Source organism: Varanus komodoensis, unplaced genomic scaffold (assembly GCF_004798865.1).
Source record: "Varanus komodoensis strain SLA01 unplaced genomic scaffold, ASM479886v1 scaffold9, whole genome shotgun sequence".
Taxonomy (NCBI): Eukaryota; Metazoa; Chordata; class Lepidosauria; order Squamata; family Varanidae; genus Varanus; species Varanus komodoensis.
The window spans coordinates 28,747,000-28,773,020 of NW_025336598.1; the positions used below are offsets into that span (position 1 = coordinate 28,747,000).

The following is a 26,021-nucleotide window of genomic DNA, read 5'->3' on the forward strand; positions in this document are numbered from 1 at the left end:
GACCTTTAGCAAGTGGTGGTTCCTGCATGACCTGACTATTAGAATGAGTTTTAAAGAAAGCATAGAATTTAATTCTAGCAGTTGTATAGTTTCAGGAATCCTAGACAGCAGGTGCTTCTGCTTGTGCCAAGGGGCCCCTCATTTTTGGCAATTCCACCTCATTGCAGCTTTTGTGTCACATGCTATCCTGTTCCCAACCCACAGGTGCTCTGGTGAACTACAGAGGTAAGTAAAAAGTGAAAGTCCTTTGAACTGCTTTGAACAGAGCAGGAGTTAGGCTACAAATCTGTATTATAACAAAGATGGTGAATGTTGGTTTGATAAGGAACAATCAAAGATACTTTGACCACCAAGACAACCTGGATGATTGGGGCAACAACTATATTTGCATGTGGAATGGCAACAGAAATTCCACTGGCAGAAAACTGCAAAGCTCCCAGACTAATTTTTGTCAAATTCAATTTTATTCAAACTTGTGGTACAATTTATTTCAAATTCAAAATGTTAGTAAAAACGGGTGGGGGAATTTTACACCTACAACAGTTAATGCATATTTTGGATAGATACATTAACAATTTAAATGAATGAATTGTGTTATTAATCTCTGTACAGGATGGGTTTACACATCAATACCAGAGGCCATAAAATATTCCTCATCTGACTTCCCATTTACAGCTTTGACAGCTTAAACAGATTCAGGCTAACTGAAAGACAGGAAGCCCCAGATGCATAGCGGATTTCTTTCAGCATGCCACACCATTCTTTCTTCTCATCATCGTATCTGCAGGGGCAAATGTTAATATTAGTGACTGCAGTGTAACTCTGAGCAAGATGGGCCACCCCTCAGTTATTTTTAATCCCATTCCTCAAAATAAATGCATGGATAATCTATGTACTTACAGGAACTCAGTATGATTGAGAATTCAATTGCTAACATAAATATGGAACTGCAAGTTAATATATAAAAATAACAATACCATGTAGGAAACTAGGGCTCTTGCTCCCCCCCCCCCCATCCCTACCTCCCTTTCTTTTTTTGGTAGCCACCCATTGTCTCCTGTAACATGCTGTACTACCCTCAGACCCTTTAGCAGTCACAACTGAGGACATTCCCTTGGAAAATATTATGAAAATGTCTGTATTGTGAATCCCTTCAATGTTTTCAAATCCCACACATTAATTAGGAGATACACAATAAAAGACTAGTTAGGGTGCTGAGTTGTTTCTTCTCATTTTTAGCTTTAGAATATCTCATTTTCATTGTGGTCATCTTATCGCTGCTATTTCCTCCAGCTGAAGATTTTAAATTGTGCTAATTCTTTCTTCCAAATACTAGATAGTTTTTGCTTCATGTGGTGCCTTCATGTCAGGGATATTAAGATTTTGTTCTCTGTACAGGATTTTGAAGTCCAAACCCCTGAATTAACATTCTTTATGTGAGGCCTTACATGAATATTAGCAGAAAAATAAACTAAACCTACATTTGGTACATAAAGCATGCCCAGAACAGTGGATCTTCACTGGACTCTACAAATAATCTCACCCAGGTCTAATAAATATGTTAGTCTTTTACACTGCAATCCTATGCATGGATATTCAGAAATATGCCCCATTCAGCTCAATGGAGCTTGCTGCATTAAGAAGAGCCATGCTGGAGCAGACCAGGGTCCATCTAATCTAGCATTCTGTTTGTACACGGCCAATAAGATGCTCAGATGAAAGCCACAAATAGGACTTGAGTGCAGCAGCACCTTCTTGCCCACATTCCCCAGCAGCTAGTTTATAAGCGCACTGCCTCTGCTGCTGGAGGAAGCATCCAGTCATCAGGAGTACGTAGCAGGCATAGATAGCCTTTACCTCCATGAATTTATGCCATCCCCTTTCAAAGCCATCCAAAGTCGTGGGCATTACAACTTTTGTGGAAGTGAAATCCATAGTTGAATTATGCAGTATATGAGAAAGTTCTTCCTATGACCTGTCCTGAATCTCCCACCAATCAGCTTCGTGGGATGACCCTGGCTTCTAGTAAGACAGAGGGAACAAACGTCTCCCTATTATAAATAAAATACCCACATTTGCCTCACCATACATAATTCTTAGACCTCTATCATGTCTCCTTTTTTCTAAGCTAAACAATCCCAGCTGTTGTATCCTTTCCTCACAGTGGAGATGTTCCAGCCCCTGGACAGACTTAGGCAAGAAAAGAAGAGTAATACACAAACTTACTTCCAGATGTCATTCACCTCATTAGGTGCAAACTCCTTTGATTCAAGCTGAACCATCGCAAAACCACCAATTGCATATAAGGAGCCAGCCAGATCAACTAAACTGATAGAGCTTCTCTCCTGTGGGAACTCTGGCATAACCTCCCATCTGTAATTTAACAAATAGCACGTTTAGTATTTAAACATGATTCTGGAAGCGGGTGGACAGCTCAAAACTATATTATATTTGTATATGGATTTCTACTCTCTTGGTTCTGAATATGCAACATCTGGAGGCATCTTTATAAAATTGGAGACAAAAGACTATGTAGAGAAATAAAATCTGCAAAATCACAATCAGGTACTGTGATGCTATGTTTCTATAGCCCCATTGGTGAGGGTGTTTAAGGATAGGCTGGACATGTACATGGTAGGCGTGCCATGAGAGCTGGCTGATCAGACTAGATGGTCCAGGAGACCCCTTCTGACTTCTGTTTCTATGTTTCTATTCTAAACAATCATGTCTAGCAAAGAACAGCAATTCACATGTAGAAGTAGGCTGCTGTATACAGTATATGAATCTATGCTAGGTCACAATCACACAGCACAGAAGGATACAGTACATTAGGTTACCATTGCTGGATCATGTGTCTGGTACTTGGTGCTACAAACATAGTACCCAAAACACTAATTATATGAGAAGAAAGGGGGGCATGCTCCTTCTCTCCCAGGAGATTCACACTCCTGCTCTTCAAAAGGGAGGCCAGTGCTGCCAAGGCTGACAGCACTGATTGGACTGCCAGGTACATGCATTTCACTAAGGAGAGCCATTAATTTGTACCACTTGCAACTGATCGCAATGGAGCTAACTTCTAAGCACATTGTGATGTGGGACTCCTATGAGAACACTAAGGTCACTGAGAATATGTACTGAAATGTTGGAAATCTTTGCTTTGAATGTGGTCACTTGAGAATGAGATGTCTAGGGACAGTTCAAATGCAGAGGCCAACTAATTGCACATTTAGTGAGTCTACAAGAAATCTAGGAGTAATTCAGTTCTATGAATGCTTGTTCACTGTGATTAAGAGGACATCGAAGTACTTAACAAAAAGACAAAGTAGCAATAGGCAAAATCAGGCAGGACAGTAGCTCATGAATTGAATTCTTAAACACTGAGAGTAGATAACACTAACTTGTTAGTGGCGAGATCGAATGCTTCCACAGAAGCCGACAGGCCATCTTCAGTAACACCTCCCGCAAGGACAATTTTGCCTTTATGGACAGCAATACCGAACATGGAGCGAGCCACTTTCATGGGGGGAAGATCACGCCAGTCTCCTCTCTTGGGATTGTATATGAATACTCTGTTAGTGCATTTTCTGTGGAAAGAAGCATCAATAGTTCCCAGAAGTCACATCTCATTTCAGTGTAGATAAGCAGAACCTTTCAGGTATTTGAAATTCACATGCGTTTTTAACAAAGTCGCAACTTGGAACACTTAACTAAATGATTCATGTTGTATCAGTTGTTTATTTATCAGTACTTTTTAGTGGCTGGCTTCATCCTGCCATGTTCTAGAGCTTACAGTATGTTGCACTATTTAAGCTTCATTTTAACTATTTTGAAATTATAGTCTGTTCAAAATTGTAACAAATTGTAACAATCTGAAAATTAAAATAAAATGCTTTTTAAAAAGTTATGCTCACCTCAATTAAAAAGTATAATACAATGACAGTGAATGGCAAATATGGCATCTAAAACTAGATCCCAGCACAGGCCATAGTTAACCCTGATTTTTCAAGTTAGGAAGAGTAATTACATACCTATTGAATTTTGCTGCATGTTATAAAACCATAAAAATAAAGATAGCTCATGCTTGTAGGGTTAAGGAATTAAAATTTATTGATAAACTCTGCATGTTTATTTTGAATGTGATTAAACTGTACAATATACATTTTGAGTAAACATTTTAATCTATGAAATTTATGATCATTTTTCTCCATGTGTTATCACAGCAGTATCCAGAGAATGCTGATGTTTATTTCCCAGTATATTTACCCAGTTAAATGCCTATTCTTTTAACTGGTGGGCTTTTTGTTGAATCACAATTAGATCCTCATTGTTCCTCCTATCAATTCTATTGCTCCCTTATGATTTTGTGTTAATTCTGCGGTAATAGGTTGACCTTAACATTCTCAACTCTTTCAAGCTCATGCTACACTGGTTTCTACAGCAAAGCAATATGTTCACCAACTTGTTGCACGGAAGTAGTTACACAGCCAAAACCGGGAGAATTCTAAAACAGGGTTCTGTTTCTGTCAACTTGTGGGCCAAACTAAATTTAGAGAGCGTGTAGAACATTACCAGGGTAAGTGAGGCGAAAAGCATAGAGAGGAGCAAAAATACCAAAGGAAAATGTACACAGTTTTGAAACAATCTGATACTCACTTATCATCAGTCTTGCCCCCAAGACAATATATAGCTCCATTATGGGAAGCTGTAGCATGACCATAAACCTTGAGTGGGAGCTTTTTCACTTCACTCCATTTGACTGATCTGGAATGTAAGAAGTGATCAGTAAGTCATTTCAGTTGAACAGAAAATACATTAAAAGTCTCATTCATTCACACTACTATAGTAGCCCAAGCTCATTTGGGAGTTCACAGAAGCATCACAATGCACAATATGAAGTCTCTAACGTACAATATTCAAAACAATATTAACATCTAAAGCCAGTTATAAGGTCCTGGATGAGGTAAAAGGAATGGACATACATGCCCCCGTCACGTACCACCAAAGAATAGCATGTTGCTACCTACGTGGGATCGTAGCACAGCACTGAATCCAGAGACTCCTCAGTTTGGAGGTCCTTGCCTGCAATTACATAGATCTTGTTCTCCAGTTCTCCCAGTCCAAACAGACATCTGGCTGATGGTAGTGGAGGAAGGCCAACCCATTCAGAAGTTATGGTGTCCAGCTTTTCAAAGTTCAGAAGAAATGTTAGCAAAGCATAGAACAAAAACCTACATAGCAAAATCTGCCCCATAACAGCTGATTTAATGTTTTCTGGTTTTTAAAACTTCTGTACATTTAGAATTCAGAAACTGATTTGCTTAGCCCATCCTACAAGCTCCACCTATCAACAACTTGGTGATAACTCTACCTATATTCCTAGGTTTCTGGGTCCTTTGTGGATCCTCTCAAAAAATACTGTAGCATGCTCCAACAATTAGTGATGTTTGCCACTTTACATTGCTCTGCATTTCTGCTCTTTCCCAATGACTGTTTCTTGTTCAAAATTTACACTGCAGTGGCTACTTCCAGTTCTGTTATTCCTAAAGATTGCTTTACTTTGGTCTAGTTCTCATGAAGACTCAGTCTGGACTATAGCCCCTCAAGAACTGGGCTGAGCTGAAACAGGGAGTCCTTCTTGCAAATATTTCATGTAGAGCATAAGAAAATTCCCTGTTATTCAGAGGCATTCTGTTTTAGCAGAAAGGGGAGGACTGTGAGCAGGGAACAGATTCCAACTTACTGGTGATTCCCGTTGTGCCATTACAAGGGAAGGGAAGGGGTTGCAGAGTGGCTAGTCCAGCTGCTACCTGCCTTGGAACCAACTGGAATGCAGGTTGGTTCTCCTGGTGACACTTTCCAGGTATAAATTGGGGCTCATAGAGGGCCCTAAAACTCCTACCTCTCTCCTGCACACATCTAGCATGAGAACTGGGTTAGGACTGGCTTCCAGCAAGCTTACCAAGGACTATGTCTTGCAAAATCTATTTAAGCTAGAGTCAATACAATGGTGGTCCTATTTAACGCATTGGAGGTATGGGTGTTCATGATTACTCTGCCTATCTCTTCTCCCCTCCAGATTAACCACATGCTCCCAACACAAAATCACGAGTGTTCTGTTTAATTTTAAAATTAATAGAAGCTATATAGGATTGGAGAAAGAAAAGATTGGGTGCTGGTTTGCCCTGTGGTGAAAATATTGCTACTATTGTTTCCTCTTACAGGGCAAATAGCAGTTTCCAACTTTCAATTAACCAAATTTTTTAATTGCAACAGCATTCTGGGGGATCTTGGTTTCTTCAAACTATGGTTTCTTCAACAAGCCAAGGTCAAACCATAGTTAATAATCTCACATTAACCAGCCATTGATTTATCATGGTTTAAACTGGACAGAATCTCTCAAATTCATAAGTAGCAGGGAATTTTAACTGACTGAAAAGTGGAAACAGATGCTTCTTGGTTTCACAGCCTCATCAGAGGCTCACTGTTGTTGTGCCCATGATACTATTAACTATGTATTAGCATTACGTGCAAAATCGCACATTGTAGAAAAATTACAAACTGTCCATTCCTGGCTTCTGATATTTAAATTCAGTCCTCAAGAGGAGAATGTATTATGTTGTAATGAACTTAATAAAGAACATTTACGAGGTGATCAAATGTACAACATGTCTTGACCTAGAAGCCTGCATAGGATAGGGAATGGCATAGTTCAGTGCTACAGCACATGCTTTCCATTCAGAAGATTTCTGGCATTGCCAGTTAGGGCTGGATAAACTGATGTCTGAAACCCCAGATAGCTGCTGCTAGTCAGCGATGACAATATGGGACTAGATGGACCCGTGGTGTGACTCAGCATAAGGCAGCTTCCTATGTGCAGTCAGACTGTATATAAATGGATGAATTAGACCTAGCATTAAATGCTGAAATCAGTGTGAATGGAGGGACATAAGGTGTCTGCAGAAGATACCATGCCCTCCAGAAATGGACTAGGATGCCAAAATATGTGAGACAAAATGTAAGAGTAACATAGTAGAAAATTATGGATGAGACACATTGGCCAAAATTAAAAATCAAGCTTAGACCAGCTATTCGTCTGAACAAGCATCAAGGGGAGTAGGATCTCAAGCATGGGCTGTGCCCTCACTCTCTTTTCATTTTGATGGAAGCTCTGAAAGAGCCTACGCAAGTGTGAACGGCACACGTGTAGGCCTCTCTAGACTTTCCATTCCAAGTATTTAACATGGCAGGGCTATCAGTGAGTGCCATTCTGCTGACCCCATTCATGTATTCAATGCACTCATGACAAAGAGGACACAGTTCCATGGTTTCTATTACAAAACCAATACAATTCACTTTCACTGACATGCACTGGCAATACAGTGTTACCAGTGAAAATGTAAAGAAGCTGTTACTGGAAAAGGCTTATAGCACTGAGAATAGTCTACAAGGAATGGTGAAATTATGTGACAATATTACAGGTAAGCAGCATGACAGAATGATGCGATGAATTATCAAGCATCTTTGCTTCTCTGAACTATTATGACCCCAAGCTAGAATGATCCTACAGAATGTACAACTTCTAGAAACTGAGAGATGGTGAACCAAAGTAATTATATGCCAGAGATGTACACAAACATTGCTTTTTTAGCACTTGGAGCTAACTTATACCCAAAAAACCAAGAGATTTATACCTGGAAAAAGTATGACTGGAAAGGCTGTTCCTTGTTCTCTTCATCCACATACAGTCCTCCCACGACATAGACCTGCTTTTGCTTAGAGACTATGCTGGAATGATTTCTGGGAATCTGTTCTGACAGCGCTGCCAGGTAACATTCATTCTCTGTAGGATCATAAGCCACAGAAGCAGTATCATTGATTAGAAGAATGAGGTCTTTGACAAACATTCCATGCCTTGGAATATCATTTAGGTAACCAGGGAGCAAATTTTCATCCCCTACATCGCCATTAACCTCTCCTTTAGCCGACTTCCCTGCACTTTTGGTAGGCTCAGGCAATTTCCCAGCAAAGGCATCTTTAATAACCTTCACTTTTTTCGAAAGATCAGCGTTGCTCTTGATTAGTTCATTCTTTTCAACATGTTCCTTGAAATACTTCTCCTCCATCAGGCGAAAGCGGATACAGTCAAACACTTCTCCAAGATTCTTCATTCGATTCTCTTTATCTGTCTTCACCCATTTCATTACAGCCTCAAAAACCACTTCCTCTTTTTCAACATTCAAACTGTCTGGCGAAATAACTGAGATGAGTTCGTGAGGCGCAAGTTGCATGAAGTCCTCCTCTTTGCAAATCTTCACAAAATGGTCTGAGACAAAATCACGGGCAGACAGTGCTAGTCTTGGGCAGTCAAGGAGGAGACCTAATCTAAGGATGGCCAGGCAATTACCAACAGCAAGTCTTTTTTGGAGGTAAGAAACACACACAGTGAAAATAGAAGGAATTTGAAAGCGGCTCGCCAAGGCAAAGATATCTTGCACATTAGAATCATTGAGGTCGATGCTCGCAGAATAAAGGTACTTAACAATCATGTTGAGAATGACCGGATCGACGTTATCGAGGACTACCTCTTTCTTCTTCTCCTCACTTTGCTCTGATAAGAAGTACTCGCGGAAATAAGGACTACAGGCTGATAGAATCAATCTGTGACAAGGAAGACTTTTATCCCCAGCTTTTAGGGAGCAATCAACAAATTTTTTCTCTTCCAAAAGCTCCCTGAGGCCATCCTGAAGAAGAGTGGATTGATAAAGGCGAAGCTCTTCAGTGAGTTCTCTTTGGGAATCCATTATGCAGAAGGCTTAGACAAGGAGGTAGAAGAGAAAGCCCTCTTGCTGGTACCTAGGTCTGCCAGAAAAAGACAGATCAATGTGCTTTGCCCAGCTTGAAGCTTCTGTAATTTAATCTAGCCAGCTAAATATAGGAACCAACTTTCATAGGCTGGAATTTAGGATGCATGGTGTGGAAAGAAGAGTGGAGTTTGCAGCTGTCATGAATTGAAAGAAGCAACTGTTGCTTTTAGTCACTAGGGAATCAGTTTTACTTGGTTACACACACTGAATCACTGCGATTACTTATAGAAGCCTGCGTTAACAAGGGTGTAGCATCAGGTCCAAAGAAGATGCTATGAAGCAGATCTCTAAAACATTGTTCTTACTTAATACTCTAAAGCATGTTCTGAAAAGCTGGAAGTCAGCAGATGAAATTATGGTGGCCATTCATAACAGATTCATTCACACTGCTTAAAAGGTGATTGTTTCAAAGAAACTGGGACAAAGTATATGCCCATGAGTACCAATTCCTATTAAATGTACGCTGAATACATCTAGAAAATTATTTTGTTCTGTCAGTATGCTTACCTATTACACCAGGGGTCCTCAAACTTTTTCTAAAGGAGGCCAGTTGACAGGTGCCAGCAGTGGGTGCAGACCGCCAAGGTGGTGCCGGCAGGGGGGCGCAGGCCGGTGAGGGGGTGGGGTGCGTGTGCACTTGCGCACATGAGGCGAGGTGGGGACGGGGTGTGTGTGAGGAGAGGCGTCGGCTTGGTCACGGGATCGAGTCCAAAACTACCTCCGTGCAAGCAAGCCGCCGCTGGGCACGCGCATGGCAAGGCACCGGCTTGCTCGCGAGAGATCATTTTCTCCAAAACGATCTCCTCACAAGCAAGCTGCCACCGGGCGCACAGCGAGGCGCCAGCTTGCTCACAAGGAGATTGTTTTCTCCGAACTAGTCCAAAACAACCTCCTTGTGAACAAGTCAGGCATGCGCCCGGCGAGTGCAAAACTTGTGGGGCAGGCTGGTTAAATGGACACGGTGGGCCGCATCCGGCCCCCGGGCCTTAGTTTGAGGACCCATGCATTACACAAAGGTCAAATAGCCACTGATTTAAAATAAAAGCAGGGCTGAATCCCAAATATTAACATATTTTAAATGGATCAGTGATCCAGTGAGTGCTTAACAGTCAGGCTACGCATGAATGCTCAACCAGGTTATATATGTTTTATATAATTTAAAGCTTAAAATGGGCTCAAGAATGGCAAAATGGATTCTGCTAGAATCGTTTTAAAATATACATTTCATGGCAGCAAATTAAGTGCTCACTTGACTTCACACAATAGGAAGTTCTCCCACTGCTGAAGTAAAAAAAAAAAAACATTCCAACTGTGAATCAGTGAGAACAGCACTCAGAGCTTGTTGTTTGGTACCATTTACTCATATTCACCTTCATTCTTTCAATTTAGAAGAGACTGTATCAGAAGGAATGGGCTGAGTCCTGACCAAGTTGACTACATAAAGGCCTCATGGAAATTGAAGTGAAAAGTTAGTCATGACTAACATAGGTCCCAGTGATTTCAGAGTGAGCTGGATTCAACCTTACAAGTTAGGGAAGATTAAATAGACTTCTCCCAATATATTCTCAAAAGATCAGCTGCTATAATAACAGCCGGATGAACAGGTCATTTGACATTTTTCCATTTATAGAAATTGTGTGCAAGGTCTTATCTCACTTGAAAACAGAACAGCTGCCTCTCTCAAACAATAAATGACATTTAATTTTGCATGCAACACTGTTGGATCACTGGATGCAAGCATTATGTTGTAGTACATTAACTTCTGCCCCCTTTGGGAAACTATTTTTACATAAAGAAAGCTGGTGTAGAATGTTTTAACTGGATTACAGTGTTCTGAATGCTTTTGGATATACATATTGAATTCTACTTGGGATTTGTCCAAAGGTCAAAGTCAGTGACAGTACATTAATATCACTAGCATTTGAATTCAACATATTTATCATAGCTGGGTGAATCTTCAGCAGGAAGAAATTCTAGACTTATGGATTCTCAGCATTTGGTGACTTTTAGCAAAACAATGATCAGATCATTCATCACACTTATTTGGAAATAAGTTGCACTGAAATTGGATTTATTTCCAATTTAATGTTCAATGAGGTGACACGGTAGCTGTGATGGCATAGAGAACTAATAAATGAGGTGAGCAATACGTATTAGCTAGCATCTAATTCAATAATCAAAAGATTCTTAGGTTTGATGCTACAAAGTAGAATCAGCAGTAGGGAGGGCCTGTGCATATTAAATTTGTCTTCAGCAATAATTAGACAGCAAAGAGAATCAAGAAATTAGATAAATCAGGCTGAAGAGATTTTTTAAAAGGTGCAATGGTATGCCAAAGATCTAAATGTGATAAAGCACCCAGTGAATTGCACAAATCTACCATCCAATAGATTGCCACTTATTTTATAAAATGCATTCAAAGTTAAGAAGTATCCAGTATGAAATTGATGGAATGAGTGAAGAATGTTTTACTGGTGAATGGAGCCATTCTAAATCCAGTTTGGCCAGGGAAGGAGGGGGAGGGGGAGGAGATGCCACTTTTCCACACCCAAAAGGAAACACCATCACTCAGTAATCCAATTTAGTCTGTGGCAAGCTGCTCTCAGTGGCATTATTGCCATTGGATGCAAGCACAAAGCCTCATGTAGGAGAGGGCGGAAGCCAGCTCTGGACTCCACATCCTCAAGAGGGGTACAGAATGAAGATGCCGTGGCTTATTTCCTTGCTCCCACCTCTTGCTTCTACACTGCTTTGCAAACTTTAAGGTACAGCGTCATTCAGAAATATGACATCTCTCATTTTTTCCCTTAAATAAGTCTTTATTTACATGAGATCAATACATATGTTCTTTATATGAGATCAATACATAATGTTCTAAATAAGCAAATAATTTAAAAAGTCAACAGTGAAAGCACTATATACAAATACAAAACAATACACTGTATAAATATTTCTTACAAATATAAGATCTTATTTAATAACATGAAAACTGTACATCGTTCTCTACTCTTTCTGGTAAATCAAGTAGCTATAGCCACTTCATTAAAAGGTACCAAGGTATAACTTTTACAAACTAAACATCTTTATCTATTGCATATTGTTTAGATGTATGTCAACCCATTACTTCCCAAAGTCCTTGCAGTGTGAACCCATCTTTTAGTTTCTCTATTGCAAGTCCTAGTTCTTCAGAAAAAACAGGTTCACGGTCCTGTTGCTTTATTTTCCAGGAAACAAGAGAACAAGAGAGAAAATGCAAGCAAAACAAAGGTTAATATTATTAGTTTATGGAATAATACATCATTCAATTTTATTTTTAAATAAAAGCATTCTTACCTTGTTCCCATCAGCGAAATAGGCCTGCAACAGACAAGGTAAAAGTAATTGTCAATGAATTGTTTAAGTATTAAAGATTTGTTAATGCAAATACAGGCAGCATCATAGTTCAATGAAAAGCCTGCCGTTTTCTGTTATATCTAAACTGGTTTTTTAAACCATGTTTTGGCACTGTTTCATTTTTTCCTTATTCCATATTGTATTAATACCTTCATTTGTAATCTAACAAACAAAAGAAACAAGTACTTTTTCTTTGCAACTCTGCATCTATTCAATACAGTAGTATTCAACAAAGTGAATCCATTTTCCTACCTGTTTTCAAATTCAATAAAGTTTTTATTTTGCGATGCATTGACTAAACAGTTTTGAACAATTAAAGCAATTCACTTCAGTCTAATACACCATGGTAACATGTTTTTATTTATTCTTTATGCATAAATGTTAGGATTATCTAAAACAGTACAGAATGTACTAGTATTATGTCTTAGGTGAGTTTCAAGCTAATATTAAAACATCCACATGGAAATCAATGAAAAAGTAGGAAGCTGAAAATATTTAAGCAAAATCATCAGGCAGTTTTTAAAGTAGTACAATATAAAGTTGAAGAAGATATATGGTCATATTTTGAAATATGAAAAATTAATGTCACTTGTTAGCTTCTCAGACTAGATGGCCCAGAAGGCCCCTTCTGACTCACTGTTTCTATGTTTCTCTTGGGAATACAAGCTAACCACTTTTTGAATATGATATAGTTCAAATTTTTTAAGTATGTTACAGAGCAATCCCATGGTACTTAGGAAAGTATCACAGGAACCATAGGTTTGCTTGGAAACATGCTCCAATGTTAGGAGGAGGAGCTGAAAATCTGCCCCTTTGCAACGAACACAGAAAGAACCATGCTGAGTGTCCTCTCAAGATCAGAAAAGTAACTTCAGAAGAAGAGGAAAGGGGGTATTCTGGTGGAGCAGGCAGAGATCAAACACGCAAGAACATCAAATACCCTGAGTCTCCTCCAGCCTGTTCCCTCCCTCCTCCAGCGTGTCCTCACTAGACGGGAAGGACACACTACCAGGCAACCATGCATAAGACTGGATACATGCCTTGAAGAAAAATGTTCAAAGGTTTATTATTTTTCAGCAGAACCTTACCACAAAAGCATCTGTCTGCTCATCTGCTTCTATTTCTACATCATCCTGTACCTGCTCTACTGTCAGATCTTCTAGCTGCTGAGGCTGAAAATGAACAAATGAAATGAAACAATCTATCAGCCTAAATCAATTCCTTTATTCTTTTAAACAGAATAAGTAGCTAATTTTCATTTTCATTTTTGCAAAGCTTTATTTTAAAATTGAAATACCTTTTCTTCCATTTCATAATCCACTCCAAATATAGGATTAACAGAGAATACTTTATGCAGTGAATTTATTTCTTTTGCTGTTCCCTCTAATTTTTCAACTGGGTCAATCTTAAATCCAAGCACATAACCACCAGTCTGCAAGAAAGTAATACATTAAAATAAAATATCTCATAGTTATTAAACATATCTAAATTAACCAAATCCAACAAAAAAGTTTTGACTAACTTTCATGTACATTTTTCAGTGTACCACTTCTTAGATAAGACACAGTCAGCCTGGCATTAGAAAGGTAAGATAAACTGATGGAACGCATGCTCAAACTTGTAGTCCATTCAGATACAACAATTTTTAGAGCTCCACCAACTTAGGCTACAGTTCTATACACAGTTACCTGAAATACACCCAATTAAACTAAATGCGACATACTTCTGAGAAGACATGTATAGGATTGCACCGTTGGTACAGTGTTGCAGTATACAGGGTTTAGTGTCACTCATTTTTCATGAACGGTTATAATTTAAGATCTTGCAAAGGTGACAGAACAATCCTAGCTTGAGAGTTATTTGTAAACACTGATCTCATTTTAGCTGTAGCTTGGGAAATGAAACCAGTAATGACATGTGTGTTTCTGAAGTAATTTCTTCACAAACAGTCTTTCTCTAAGAATTACCCAGAAGCAATTTAGTTTAGAACTGCAGCCTAAACTTTCACAGGAATACAATGCTCAAAAATAGTAAGTGACCAAGCTGATATGATTGGTGTCTCACTCAGAGGTTTGATTGGTCACCTGGTGGTTATTTATCATGGTCATTATCTGGAACATTCAAAACTCAGTCATTGTATTTGTTAGCACTATGATGACATCCTAATTAAAACAGCAATTTCCATAAGGTTAAATATCTCAGAGTATGGATGTTTGATGGAAGACATTAAAAATGAATTTTAAGTTTCAAATGGCATAATAATGGAAGTTAAAACATGCTACTGATGTTTCTTACCGCCTGAGAGCTTTCAATGACAAGTGCCAAGCCAAATTTTGAGTCTCTAATCTTTACTGAGCGCTTGTAAAGTAAAAACAAACAAAGCAAGGGTTTTTGTTGTTAAAATCAAGTTTCCTTTAAATGTGATCCCTTAAGAGAATTAACTAAAAAGACCAACACCAACTTCCTGAATTATTCTATTTCCAATACTTTGTAATTATAAAAATACATTTTTTGGTACAGAAGAACACCACAAATGTTGAACAACATGTGAAAAAGTTTTGTAAATTTGGATCAGTATTTCCTCTTTGGCTTGAAAGCTATAGTATTTTCAACTAACAGTACAGTGATTGTCAAAGAAACCAAGTAAACTGGCTTTGTTTTTAAACAGCTAGTGTGGCACGATGATTAAGAGTGTGAACTATGAGCCAAAGTTCCCACTTTGTAAACGTTTAAGACCTTTCACTGAATGGCCTGGGATAAGCCACTATCTTTTGACCTCTCCTCCCCACCTGTAATATGGGCCTGCCCTACAATCCTGTTGCAAAGTTCATTCGGCATGATTTAAACACACATGCACACCCACCCGAGAAGCCCAGGGGGCAGCGGGGAGGCATCATAATCAGAACTGTATCATGTGAGAAGGGGATCTTTATTCCTACCCATCCCAGACACAATTTCACTGAAAACTGCCCACAACACACATGCACACAAACTGAGATTGCAGCTATGGAGGGAAGTCTTAAATAACCTTCTTGCAGACCAAGAATAATTGCTTCCCACCATGGGCCTATTTTTAAAAATCTTAATGATGTAATTGTAATCACTCTGTTAGCATCACATGTACTTAGGTCCCAGACGCTAATCTTAAAATTATCCCCTATGTCTGTCTTCCCCAGACTGTTGCCTTCCAGATGTTTTATACTTCAACCCCTACCAGCAGCAGCAGCAGGAGTACTGGGACTTACAGCCCGAAACAGCTAAAGAACACCAGGCTGGGGAAGGTTGCACTTTGCTCTCATCTCAACCAAGCAGCATTACCGATCCATCAGTGAATGGCTGAACATGGAAAGCATGATAAAGGCATAGTAAATAGTGTATGCTTCAGAGAAGTAATCTAGTTCAGGGCTCTCATATGGAAGACACCAACTTCCCTTTCACCATCTGACTGAAAGATCAGTCATTTTAACAACCAGAGAAGACATGCCCATATCAGTTCGAGAGTTTGTTAGTATTGTCAGGTATATATCAATATTCATTAATTAAATATTCATTTTGCCAGGTAAGCCATACTGCTTATATAGACATATTTTACAATTAAAACAATGCAATCCATATGTATTAAAATTTGTCTTAAATGTTTACTGCGATATTATGGTACTTACAATTTGTAGATATGGTATACTGACATTAAAGCTGTCATTCATATTAGCATGCCAAACCACTCTTACATTTGTAACAAAAAAAGTACCCAGATTTCCCTATGAAAGAAAGAAATTAAAATTAATTTGGATTAGTCTTCTATAACTCCATATTATGTTTTCCTCCATATTATATAAAATAGCAAATTTCATTTGGTAAAACTATCACTTAAGTAACCTTAACTTAAAATTAATCTTGACCAATTCTTGACCCTAAAGTTATTGTGGAAGACTTGTTACCACAGCAAAGCATGGTGAACCACATACTGAAAATAATACGCACATTCAAGGATAAAGGCATGCAAGTTAAAATTAGTAATCCCAGAAATATATGCCAAAGTAAAAGCAGCAGTATCCAAAAAGAACATTTTGATTCACAAAACTAGTTATGTGACTGTTTTCCTTTATGAAAAGGAAATTAAAATCATTATACATTAAAATCACCATTACACTCTTTCGCATGCTGAATGGTTGTAGGCTGAACCCTGAGAAGCCCAAACTTATGGAAAAGGAGCACCTTATTCCTCAAGGTTGGGGAATACTCTAAAACAGGGTGCAGTGGAACAAAGCAGGTTTGCAAAGAGGCACCTTGTCCCAGCAGAGCTTCATGCACAGCAGAGATGCCTCTGCCCAATTTTAGTCAAGCTGGCCTCCTCTGGCAGCCTCCTTTGCCTCATTTCACTTTGAAGGGACCTCTCACTTCCCCACGTTGGGGAAGGCAGAAAGAAAACCCTTTCGTGACCATCCTTCTGGTCATGGTTCTCAGGATGCAATCCTAGAAAAGCAAGGTTGGATTTGCACACTTACTTCTAATCAAAGGTTTTCTAACTACTAGAAATTCTAAGGAAATGAAAACCTTAAACATTTTATTTAAATATCAGTTGGATAACATTTTAGTAAAAAAAATTAAGAGTATTTTGGACAAGAACGAAAAGGCATTGTCTCAAATGTTTATTACAAGTTACAACCCAACTAATGGTAAAAATAATTTACCTCTTGTAAGCATCAGCACAATGCTTCCTTGAGATAACATCACAACACATCATGGGATAATCATTACAATTGTCATACCATGGGATAATTAGTGCATTGCATCACAATAAATACCACAGTCCTGCAAACTGAGCAGCATTTCAGCCAAGTTCACACGTTTTCAGGAAGCCAGCAAAAAAGCAGTACTATGTCCAACTGGCACTGCAAGTCAGGCCTACTGTCATATAAAGGGTGGGCCATCTAAACCCTCTCAAAAGTCTACAACTGAGAGAATGAACACATGGTTTCGGCTCTTTTGTCCTCAGAACAATACCAGTCAGTTTATATTTCAAACTATACTATTAAAAGCAATTTAGGAAAGGGCTATTTTACTGATGAAAAGGCACTTGGATCTATTTGCAGATGTGGCTCAGACATTTCTCTGCATCAGTGTACAGTTGTACATATTGTTGAGAATATATTGTTGCCACACCTAGGTTGTTAAGCAACCCGCCTTTCTCTCTGATGGCCTTCTGCTTTACCATTAAGACTTTTCTTTTCACAAGCATTTTAAAATGGTGTTTGATCTACATGAAGTTGTTTAACTCTTTCCTCTGTGTGTCCCTCATTACTGAAACTGTTATATATGTATTTTTTAAATTACATTTTTGTTCTTATACTGTTTGTTACTGAATTGTTATTGGTTGTGTTGTGTTCTCTTATATTCTTATATTGTTGCTGCTAATGCCGATTTATATACTGTATATATATAAATGAATATATATACAGTATTTTATTAATATAAATTACTATGCTATGAAGATTCCACTAAACTGCACATAATTTCAGGTGGACCATTTTGGTGAGGTGTCCATACAACCCCATTTGTATGAAAGGAAAAAAAGACACATTCTTAACACCACTTACAGATCCCTTTCTTTGCATCACACTATACCTGATCACTAGATAAATTCCAGACGCCATTTATTTTGTCATATACTTGTTCTTTTGGAAGTAATCTCAACTGCTTGTTTTGAATTAATGCACATCTCAGTTTAAGCTCCCGGTACATTTTTGATGTTTCATAAGCTCTGGAAATAATGAAACAGTTTAAACATGTGTATCATTGCTTATTTTAAAAAACATATTAAAAGTTTCCTATTTGCCTTTTAATTTTGCTGTTCTGAAAAATAATTTGAGCAATAAAGATAGAATTATATTTAGAAAAAGAAAGCAGGTGGCAGAATGTACATTTTTTTCCACCATGACATGGCAGTTCTGATTCATTTATGCACCCACTGTTACGAACAATCTCAGGTAAGTGTCAAGAGGATTATAGCCAAAACCCAGCTACTGAGAAAGAAGAGTAAGGTTTCAGCATGCGGAAGTACAATACTTTTTTTTCATATAAACTAAGCGACACCCCCATGCCCAAAACACAAAGCCCAGTGAGAACTGAGCATACCCAGCAGCCACTGCCAACTGACTGGCAAGTGTAAAGGAAAACTGGGAGACCAGGCAATGGTGGAGGGCACAGCTGGACAGGACCATTCCTATCAGGAGGTAAGAATACCCTAAAATATTTTATCACAGGTTCTTCCTTGTAATGAACTTAAGTGGTCGACAGCTTCTTGGTTCCGACATTAAACAGTGCCCCTCCAAAAAGGTCTAGGAATTCACTAGGCATATATATGAACGCATATCAACTGGTTAATTAAAATAATATTTCAGAAAACTCAAAATGATGTGAAAGGAACTTCAATCTTCCAGAATGTGTAGAATGTCGATTTGGCAACTGAGCGAGGGAAACTGGAGAAGGTGAAGAGGATGATAAGGAGGCTTGATCTTCAAACAGAGGTTTGGCTTTGTACACTGGCCTATTTGCATGCCATTACCAAGCTATATTACATTCCAAAATATGTTCAAAGCTTTCATTCTGAAAATTTATGTACTACATGCAACCAAACCAATTTCATTAGAAGTGTTTTGGTGCACTTTTCCTACTTACTTTAAATATGAATTACTTTTTTTTAAGCTCAAGTACCTGTGTACAGCAATAACTGAGGCAAAAAGTCTGGGGCTCCCAGGAACCACATTCGTAAATATGAATTCAAAACGTGTATTGTTACATTTGGTTAATATATAAAGTGCTTCTGTCTGGCCCCTTAATTTCTGTAAGAGAAAAGCATGAGATTTAATACTATAATATAAATCTTTCTTAGTTTTCAGTATACTGATTTAAAAGTGTGCCTAAAATACTATCATACACAGCTGTGCAAAATTTAGCTTCCGTTTGGGTAAGGCATACAACTGCATAAATATTTAAATTCCTTATCAGTCCTATTGCAAATGCCTGGTATGAGTAACAACTAAAACTGAATATATAAATTATTTGTTCAATACAAAGTATAGCATGTAAAAGGTCCACTCTTCTATCATACCAGACGCCAAACTAAATAAAGCACTGGATTGTAACGTGTAGCATTTAGCTGTTGGCAGTTCTCCAGGGGAAAGGAGTTCCACAGCTCTAGTGTAGCCAGCAAGAAAATCACTAATTCAAATCTCGTTTCTTTAACTTACGGAGTTAGCTGTTCTGGTTGTTGTATTCACAAAGCAATTGTAGCCAACAGCTAAACAATTCAGGAATAGAAAAATAATATTGTTAATGTCATTGTGTCCCAACTTCTGTATGGCATATACAATAAACCCCCATAAGTCTGAAAGTTGTGAAATAGTTAACCTCAGTACCGAGATGTAGTAATTTGCTATCAGAATGCTTTAGATGAAGTGACAGTATGACGTATAACCAAGCATAACCCTCAAAACAAATAGGCAAGTTCTCAACTGTCAATTAACAGTAAAACAAAGCAGTATTTCTTCTTCTTTTTTTTAGAATGCCACGTATCCACAGAATTTTCCACAGTAATTTAAGAACATTTCTTCAGAGTACAATCCCATGCATGCTTAGAGAAAAGACCTACAACATCCAGTTGTGAGTTGCGTAACTTTTTTCTGCCCAAATTTACATAGCATTATACAAAAATGAGTAATTTATGTAGGAATAATTCATAATCTTATTCAATCAATCAATCAGTCTTTTTGTACTACTTTATTATTAGATTGTATGGATTGTGCTATCTATTAAAAGGTCATCAAAGCAGTGTACATTTTAAAACGATAAAGCTGTAAAACAATAAAACAAAGATACTACAATTGGCAAAAAAAGCATTAAAATATTAAGGGCACAATCCTATGGCCTTCTAAAGTCATCTGGGACACAACAGTATTATTCAGAGCTCCAGCTGCAGCCAGTGCAGAAAGGAGTATGGCAGCTGTCCGCCTGCCAAAGTTACAACTGAGCTTTGGACAAGGAAGAACAGGGCACCCTGTGTTAGCAGGAAAGGAAAGAAACTGGGGGCAAGGGCTTACACCATTTTCTTTTGCCCCCCAGCTCCTTCCCATCCCCTCCCAAAACAGCCATCTAGTTAAAATACAGAGCATGAGATGTGGTAGCAACAGAGGCCACTCTTGCTGCACCTCACGCATGCAGAAGATGCACAGAAAAGTATGAGTACGGATGCTTATGTATAATGGGTTGCAGAGTGCTGGATTATGTCCTAAACCAGAGTGGACTGAAAAAACAATGATTAGAAAAATACAATGGATTTTAAAATTTTTAATTAGATTTTTAAAAATAACTTGCTCTTTGAGGAAAAACTATCTAAAGATAGTTTAAGATATATTAGAGCCCAAAGGTTATTCATCATTTTGCAGATTGTGTCTAACAGTAACAATAAATTAGCAACTGAGAGCTGCTGAAACATACAGAGCATTGGTTGAAAACAAAAGTACTTTGCCATCACTCAAGCAGTACAGAAGCAAGAAGCAAGTTTTTGTATCATCCTTACAGATTTTTTTAAGGAACAGATTACTTACAAAGGTTGACTCTAGGAAGTACGATAGAGTGCCAAATAATTCGTAAGTTTGTTACCAAGAGTCTGCCTGAAAATTTAAAATAGCAAACTTTAACCAGATAACTCACAACAAAATAATTATAATATTGGAGAGACAGAAGACAGTTAAAAGCTATATAGTCCAATTCCATGTATTCCTGCAGGAACTTCTCCATCCACTAGCCTACCTCATATATTAATGACACTTAAGAAAAGCAAAAAACTTTATATAACAAAACAAGTGGGACCTAGAACAAAATGCAGTGCTCCTGTTCAGACTGTCAGCCAATATATCCCTTTCTAGGATATTCCATATCATTCTCTTTCCTCCCCTCCCCACAGCTTCCCATTTTCTGACATTGCACTATATGTACAGTGAGCATATGCAGTCCTCACTGGACTGTTTTGGAATTCTACACATACACAATGTAAGTTTTTTTGGGGGGAGGATTGCACTTTTGCAATATTTAGGGTTCTCCCAAACTTGCTGATATCACCCTCTTCTTTGTTGATGGTACCAGTCGGACTAAATAATAATTCACACTTGCAGAATGGGTTCAGTACTAGTATATATGCTTTCAAGGAAGATGAACCATACAATGCTTGTAGATGAAAAAAGCAAGTTTTCCATGGGAAAATACTACATGTTTTAGGACCTACCTACATACTGTGCAAATCAGGGAGAAGAGAGGAAAGAGGGTAATCCTAGCTCAAGACTCGTTAATTTGGAGGAAAGAATATACAGGTGGAATATAAATATTTTAATAAGAACTATGCTAGATCAGACCAAGAATCCAATCTCATCCAGCATTCTATTCATATTGTAGCCAAGCAGTGGCCCTTGGAAACCCACAAATAGAATCTGAGTGCAATAATACCCTTTTGCTCAAGTTCCCCAGCAATTAAATGAATAAACTAGTGTACACACTGCTTCTGACACAGGAGGTAGTATATAGCCATTAGGACTAGTAGCCACTGACAGACTTAGGCCATGATTTTGCTGTTTTGGTGGCCCTCACTACATCTTCTGGCAGTAAATTCCATAAAATTATAATTTATCTGTCCTGAATTTCCCACAAATCAGTTTCATGGGATGATCCCAGATTCTAGTAGTGTGACAATCTTGCAGATCTAATAATAGCAAACTCCATGGTTGAGCATGTTGGAGGCAAACTAGGCTCATTCAAAAGTATGGTAGCGGCTTTTACAAACTCAGCATTATGCAGAAGTATGTAAGATCGTGAATATTTTAAAAAATACATTTAAAAACTCAAAAAACTGCCTGAAAGGAAACCTATGGCCCCTGAGAGGGAAAACAGTCTAAAAAATTCATTGGTTTTGCAGATTGTGTATAACAATAACAATTCATTTGTGGCTGAAAGCAACTGAAACATGTTAGAACATTGGTTGAAAACAAAGGTATTTTGTTATCACTTAACAGTACAGGAGGGAGAAGCAGGTCTCATCCTTTCAGTTATATACACAAGCATTCTTTACCATTTTTTTAAAAAAAATCTTTTAAAATTAAAAGCTAAAAAATGAGTTAGTTTAATCTCTGAAGATTTTCTTCTCTTGCAGGAATTTTCTTCTCAATTGCACTGAAATTGTAGGATGCAGAAAAGTTTATTTATCAGAAATAAACAACCATTCCTGATCCAGTTTAAGTGTCACTTTGGATCTTACATTCCCAGGTTCTCCTTCACTGAAATATCTGTGGATTGAACTTAAGCAAAACTAGACTTTAACAAAGCACAAAAGAAAAATGTTTTCTTTTTCTATTTGAAAGAAATGTGGTAGCCTAGAAGACTATAGGTGAGATCTACTTAATAGGTGCAACCTATATTTATATAATCCAGAAATCTACACTTCCAGAGTTACCTTTCTCTCCATTGTTTCCTTTGGTATCTTCAATAGGATCCAAACAGTCAATGAGAACTTCTCCTGGTCTCATTTTCATCTGCCTATAACAGTAATTATATTTTTAGATACTGCCTCAACTTATGGCTTGCTTTTATTTATGTGACCCCAATAAAGTCCAAATGAAACATTCTGGGACAATAAAGCACACAAAAAATACAGGGTCTCTGATGACTCTGAAATGATGTCAATTTATTTATTGAAAGCATTATTACCAAGCTCTTCAATCCAAAAAAGGTTGCCTGAGCAATTAACATAGAATAAAACCTTCCTGATCTCAGATTTACAGACCTGGTTTGCTTGTAATGCCAATACATGGGTTGTTTAACCCATGAATTAGTGAGATGACAAGCAAAGATTCTATGGCCTAACCCTTTCCTAACCCTAACAGTAACCCTCCCATGCATTAATTGCTTCCAAGTTTAATCAGAGTAAATCAATAAACCAGAAATACTCCATACCTGGGTTGCCTGATGTGACATTCAAACCAGAACTCTAGATCATTGTAGGATTAAGCAATCAATGGGTGATGGCTGGATTAAATTCTAATTTTTTAAATTCTAAATAAGCTAGTGTTCCAGGTACTGAGATCATATCGACATTTTCAAAGCTATTCAAAATGAAGTGGTGAGCATGCAGCAGCAAATGTGTTTGATTCACTGCTTGTGGCCCCAACAATCCATGGTTTAAACAACCTATGGATTGTCATTATGTTTGAACAAAGCCTTAAACTAATAAACATAATACAAAAGGGAAATTGATGGAAGGGAAGAGGAAAAAATCTCAGGCACTAGTTAATTGCATTATTATTCTCATTATTAATATTTTCTTTCTGGCATAGAAGGGATAAGCAAAATCTCAGCTGTTATTTTCCTGGCCCATGTATGGGACCAGGTTGGTCTCCCTTTTGATACTATGTTATTTCTCTGAGATCAGTGTGCAGCCTGTCCCTTGGTCCCCTTGCCAGAATGTGCTTCCTTTCAGTTGTGAACAATAAGAAACTATGCAGTTGCATAGCTACAAGTCAGATCTACTGTGCCCTAATTAATCACATTCACATATATACATTTGGCATGAATACAAAAACTTCATATATCTAAATTGGGGGTCCAAAAATGCATTCCCTCTGAGGGGATTCAAATACATTCAGTGTTAGCAACAAAAAAATTACTTCAATTTTGAAAGAAAGAGCTTATTTAAGAATTTTTTTTTAAGTGTCATGCTCTCACAAAAATAAACAGTGTAAAAGTAGTCACATCTACAAGGTAAGTAATTTCTCTCAGGTCAGTTAGTACAACCATAATTCATGTGGTACATATTTACTGACTAGGTCACAGTCAGTAGTTACTGGAAGTCTGAAACTAATTGCAGGTCAGAGCTTTATTGAGGTCAGAGCCATCAGCTTCTTTCCAAAATATCAGCTGCACAAAGATACCACATTTTAAATTTGATAAACAATCAATCAGTCAGAAACAAAGTAGGCCAAGAACTTTTACATGGTTTTCTCCATTTTTCCTTCCTCCAGTGAGCTGAGAAAATGCCCTACATGTCCCCTTTACTTTCATTACAGCAACTGTGTAAGACAGGAGCAGCTGAGAGATTAGCAACTGTCCAAGACACCCACTAAAAGGATATTAAAAAGAGTCAAAGCTAGATAGCATCATTTATGTATTAGATTTATAGCCTGCCTTTTTTCCTTCGAAGAAAATCAGAGCGGCTAACATAATTCCCCTCCTCTCCACCTTATCCTTGCAACAACAGCCCTGTGAGGTGGGTTGGGCTGAGAGTCCCAGTGAGCCGCACGGCTGAGTGTGGCTCGAACCGGGTCTCCCGGTGCATAAAGAGACAAAGGATGCGAATTACAGCTTCCGCTAAATCGTTCTCGAGTTACGTGGCTGGAAATACGGAGACCAACCGCGTCGAAGGGTTTTAAACGGCAGGGCAACGAGAAGCTCCACTGCGCCGCCCGCACATCTTGCTCTGCGCAGCTGCAAAGCAAAGAGGGCAAACCACGGACTTAGGGAACAAAATACTTGTGTGAAGACCCCGACGTATTAAAGCTTGAGATTTTGTGGCTGCCCAGTGGCGACTGACGTTCGCGGGTGGCTCCTCTCCTTGCCCGTTAGGGGGCATCGGGGGGCCAAAGGCATCAGCGGCTCCCCTCGGGATGGCCCGGCGCTCGCGCCTCCGCTGGCCTGCAAACACGCGTCCCACACGGCGAGACCTGCCCGCGGCAGGCCGCCCCGGCGCTCGCGCGAGAACACTCACTGCGCGGAGATGTCGAAGCGGACATCCCGGTCCTCCCACAGTGAGTCCGCTGCCGCCGCAGCCGTAGCCGCCATGGCGACCGCCCACCCTTCCGCGGCGTCCGCACGCTCTTCCTTGACAACGTCGCGACCGGCGCCGACAAGAGACACACTTCCTCGGCGCGCACGCGCTTAGCTCCCTCGCCGAGGCAGTGGGAGGCGGGGTGCTGCCGCCAAGCCTTTGAGAGGGCTCGCTTTGCCTAGTCTTCTTGCCGTATTGGGCGTCAAGTGTATCGGAGATCCCTCCACCCTGCCGGAAAATAAAAAGTCCGGAGGATGCCTGCTGTTCTGTCTCCCTGGCGCTTGTGAAAGACGGCTTTGCTTGTCGGGTGGCAAATAAGCTTCTTTCCTAGGCAGTAAGTAGCTCCACGAAAGCTCAGTGATGTATTAACCTTGGAGCGGAAAGATTTCAAAGCTCCAAGAACAACATGGAAGAAGCAAACCCCTAAAACTTCTAGCATACCCATGTCAGGCATGCATCGAGGACTCCCCCGCCCCGCTAGAATAAAATTCCGTAGGATTGGTCCTTGATTCTTGTATTGCCTTACAAGCTAACAAATGTAATGTGCCATGAGCCACGGTTCAGATGACCCTGCTTCATCAGATGCATGGTTTAATGATTAAGCCGTCTTGAGATGCCATGCATAAGGGAAGGCATATAAAAAGAGAGAGACAGAGAGAGAGAAAGGGTACAGAGCAAGTTTAAGGTTTCTATGCTGTACATAAGGTGCATAATGGGGATAATTATAGTGAAGCCAAAGATTCTGAATTTAATCTTCTTCTACCCCTACTGCTTAGAATCCTCACACATGCACCATCGATTATCTAGAACTTCTGTAACACTATGCATCTGATGTAGTCTACAATCTTATGAAAACTTGTGCCACAGAAAGGATGCAGTCCTATGTACGTTTAGAA

At 38.9% G+C, this 26,021-nt stretch overlaps 2 protein-coding genes across 3 annotated transcripts; both read right to left on the reverse strand.

Annotated features, from left to right (window-relative positions):
* Nucleotides 1–445: 445 nt before the first annotated feature.
* Nucleotides 446–8,902, reverse strand: KLHL41 (kelch like family member 41). The gene is made up of 6 exons (XM_044418165.1): nt 7,692–8,902; nt 5,025–5,182; nt 4,654–4,761; nt 3,399–3,584; nt 2,227–2,373; nt 446–781 (listed from the first exon to the last, which is right to left on the reverse strand). Exons 1-6 carry the CDS (start codon nt 8,799–8,801, stop codon nt 670–672), a joined length of 1,821 nt encoding a protein of 606 aa, XP_044274100.1. The 5' UTR covers nt 8,802–8,902; the 3' UTR covers nt 446–669.
* Nucleotides 8,903–11,662: 2,760 nt separating this feature from the next.
* On the reverse strand, nt 11,663–25,184 carry BBS5 (Bardet-Biedl syndrome 5). 2 transcript variants are annotated; one of them, XM_044418166.1, is made up of 12 exons: nt 25,066–25,184; nt 22,759–22,841; nt 20,864–20,929; nt 19,508–19,557; nt 18,972–19,099; nt 17,883–18,018; nt 15,920–16,015; nt 14,553–14,615; nt 13,555–13,689; nt 13,346–13,429; nt 12,198–12,221; nt 11,663–12,078 (listed from the first exon to the last, which is right to left on the reverse strand). In XM_044418166.1, the coding sequence occupies exons 1-12, from the start codon at nt 25,137–25,139 to the stop codon at nt 11,977–11,979; spliced, it is 1,041 nt and encodes a 346-aa protein (XP_044274101.1). In that variant the 5' UTR covers nt 25,140–25,184; the 3' UTR covers nt 11,663–11,976. The 2 variants fall into 2 exon arrangements, with proteins under 2 accessions (XP_044274101.1, XP_044274102.1); XM_044418167.1 differs by lacking the exon at nt 14,553–14,615.
* Nucleotides 25,185–26,021: the final 837 nt, after the last annotated feature.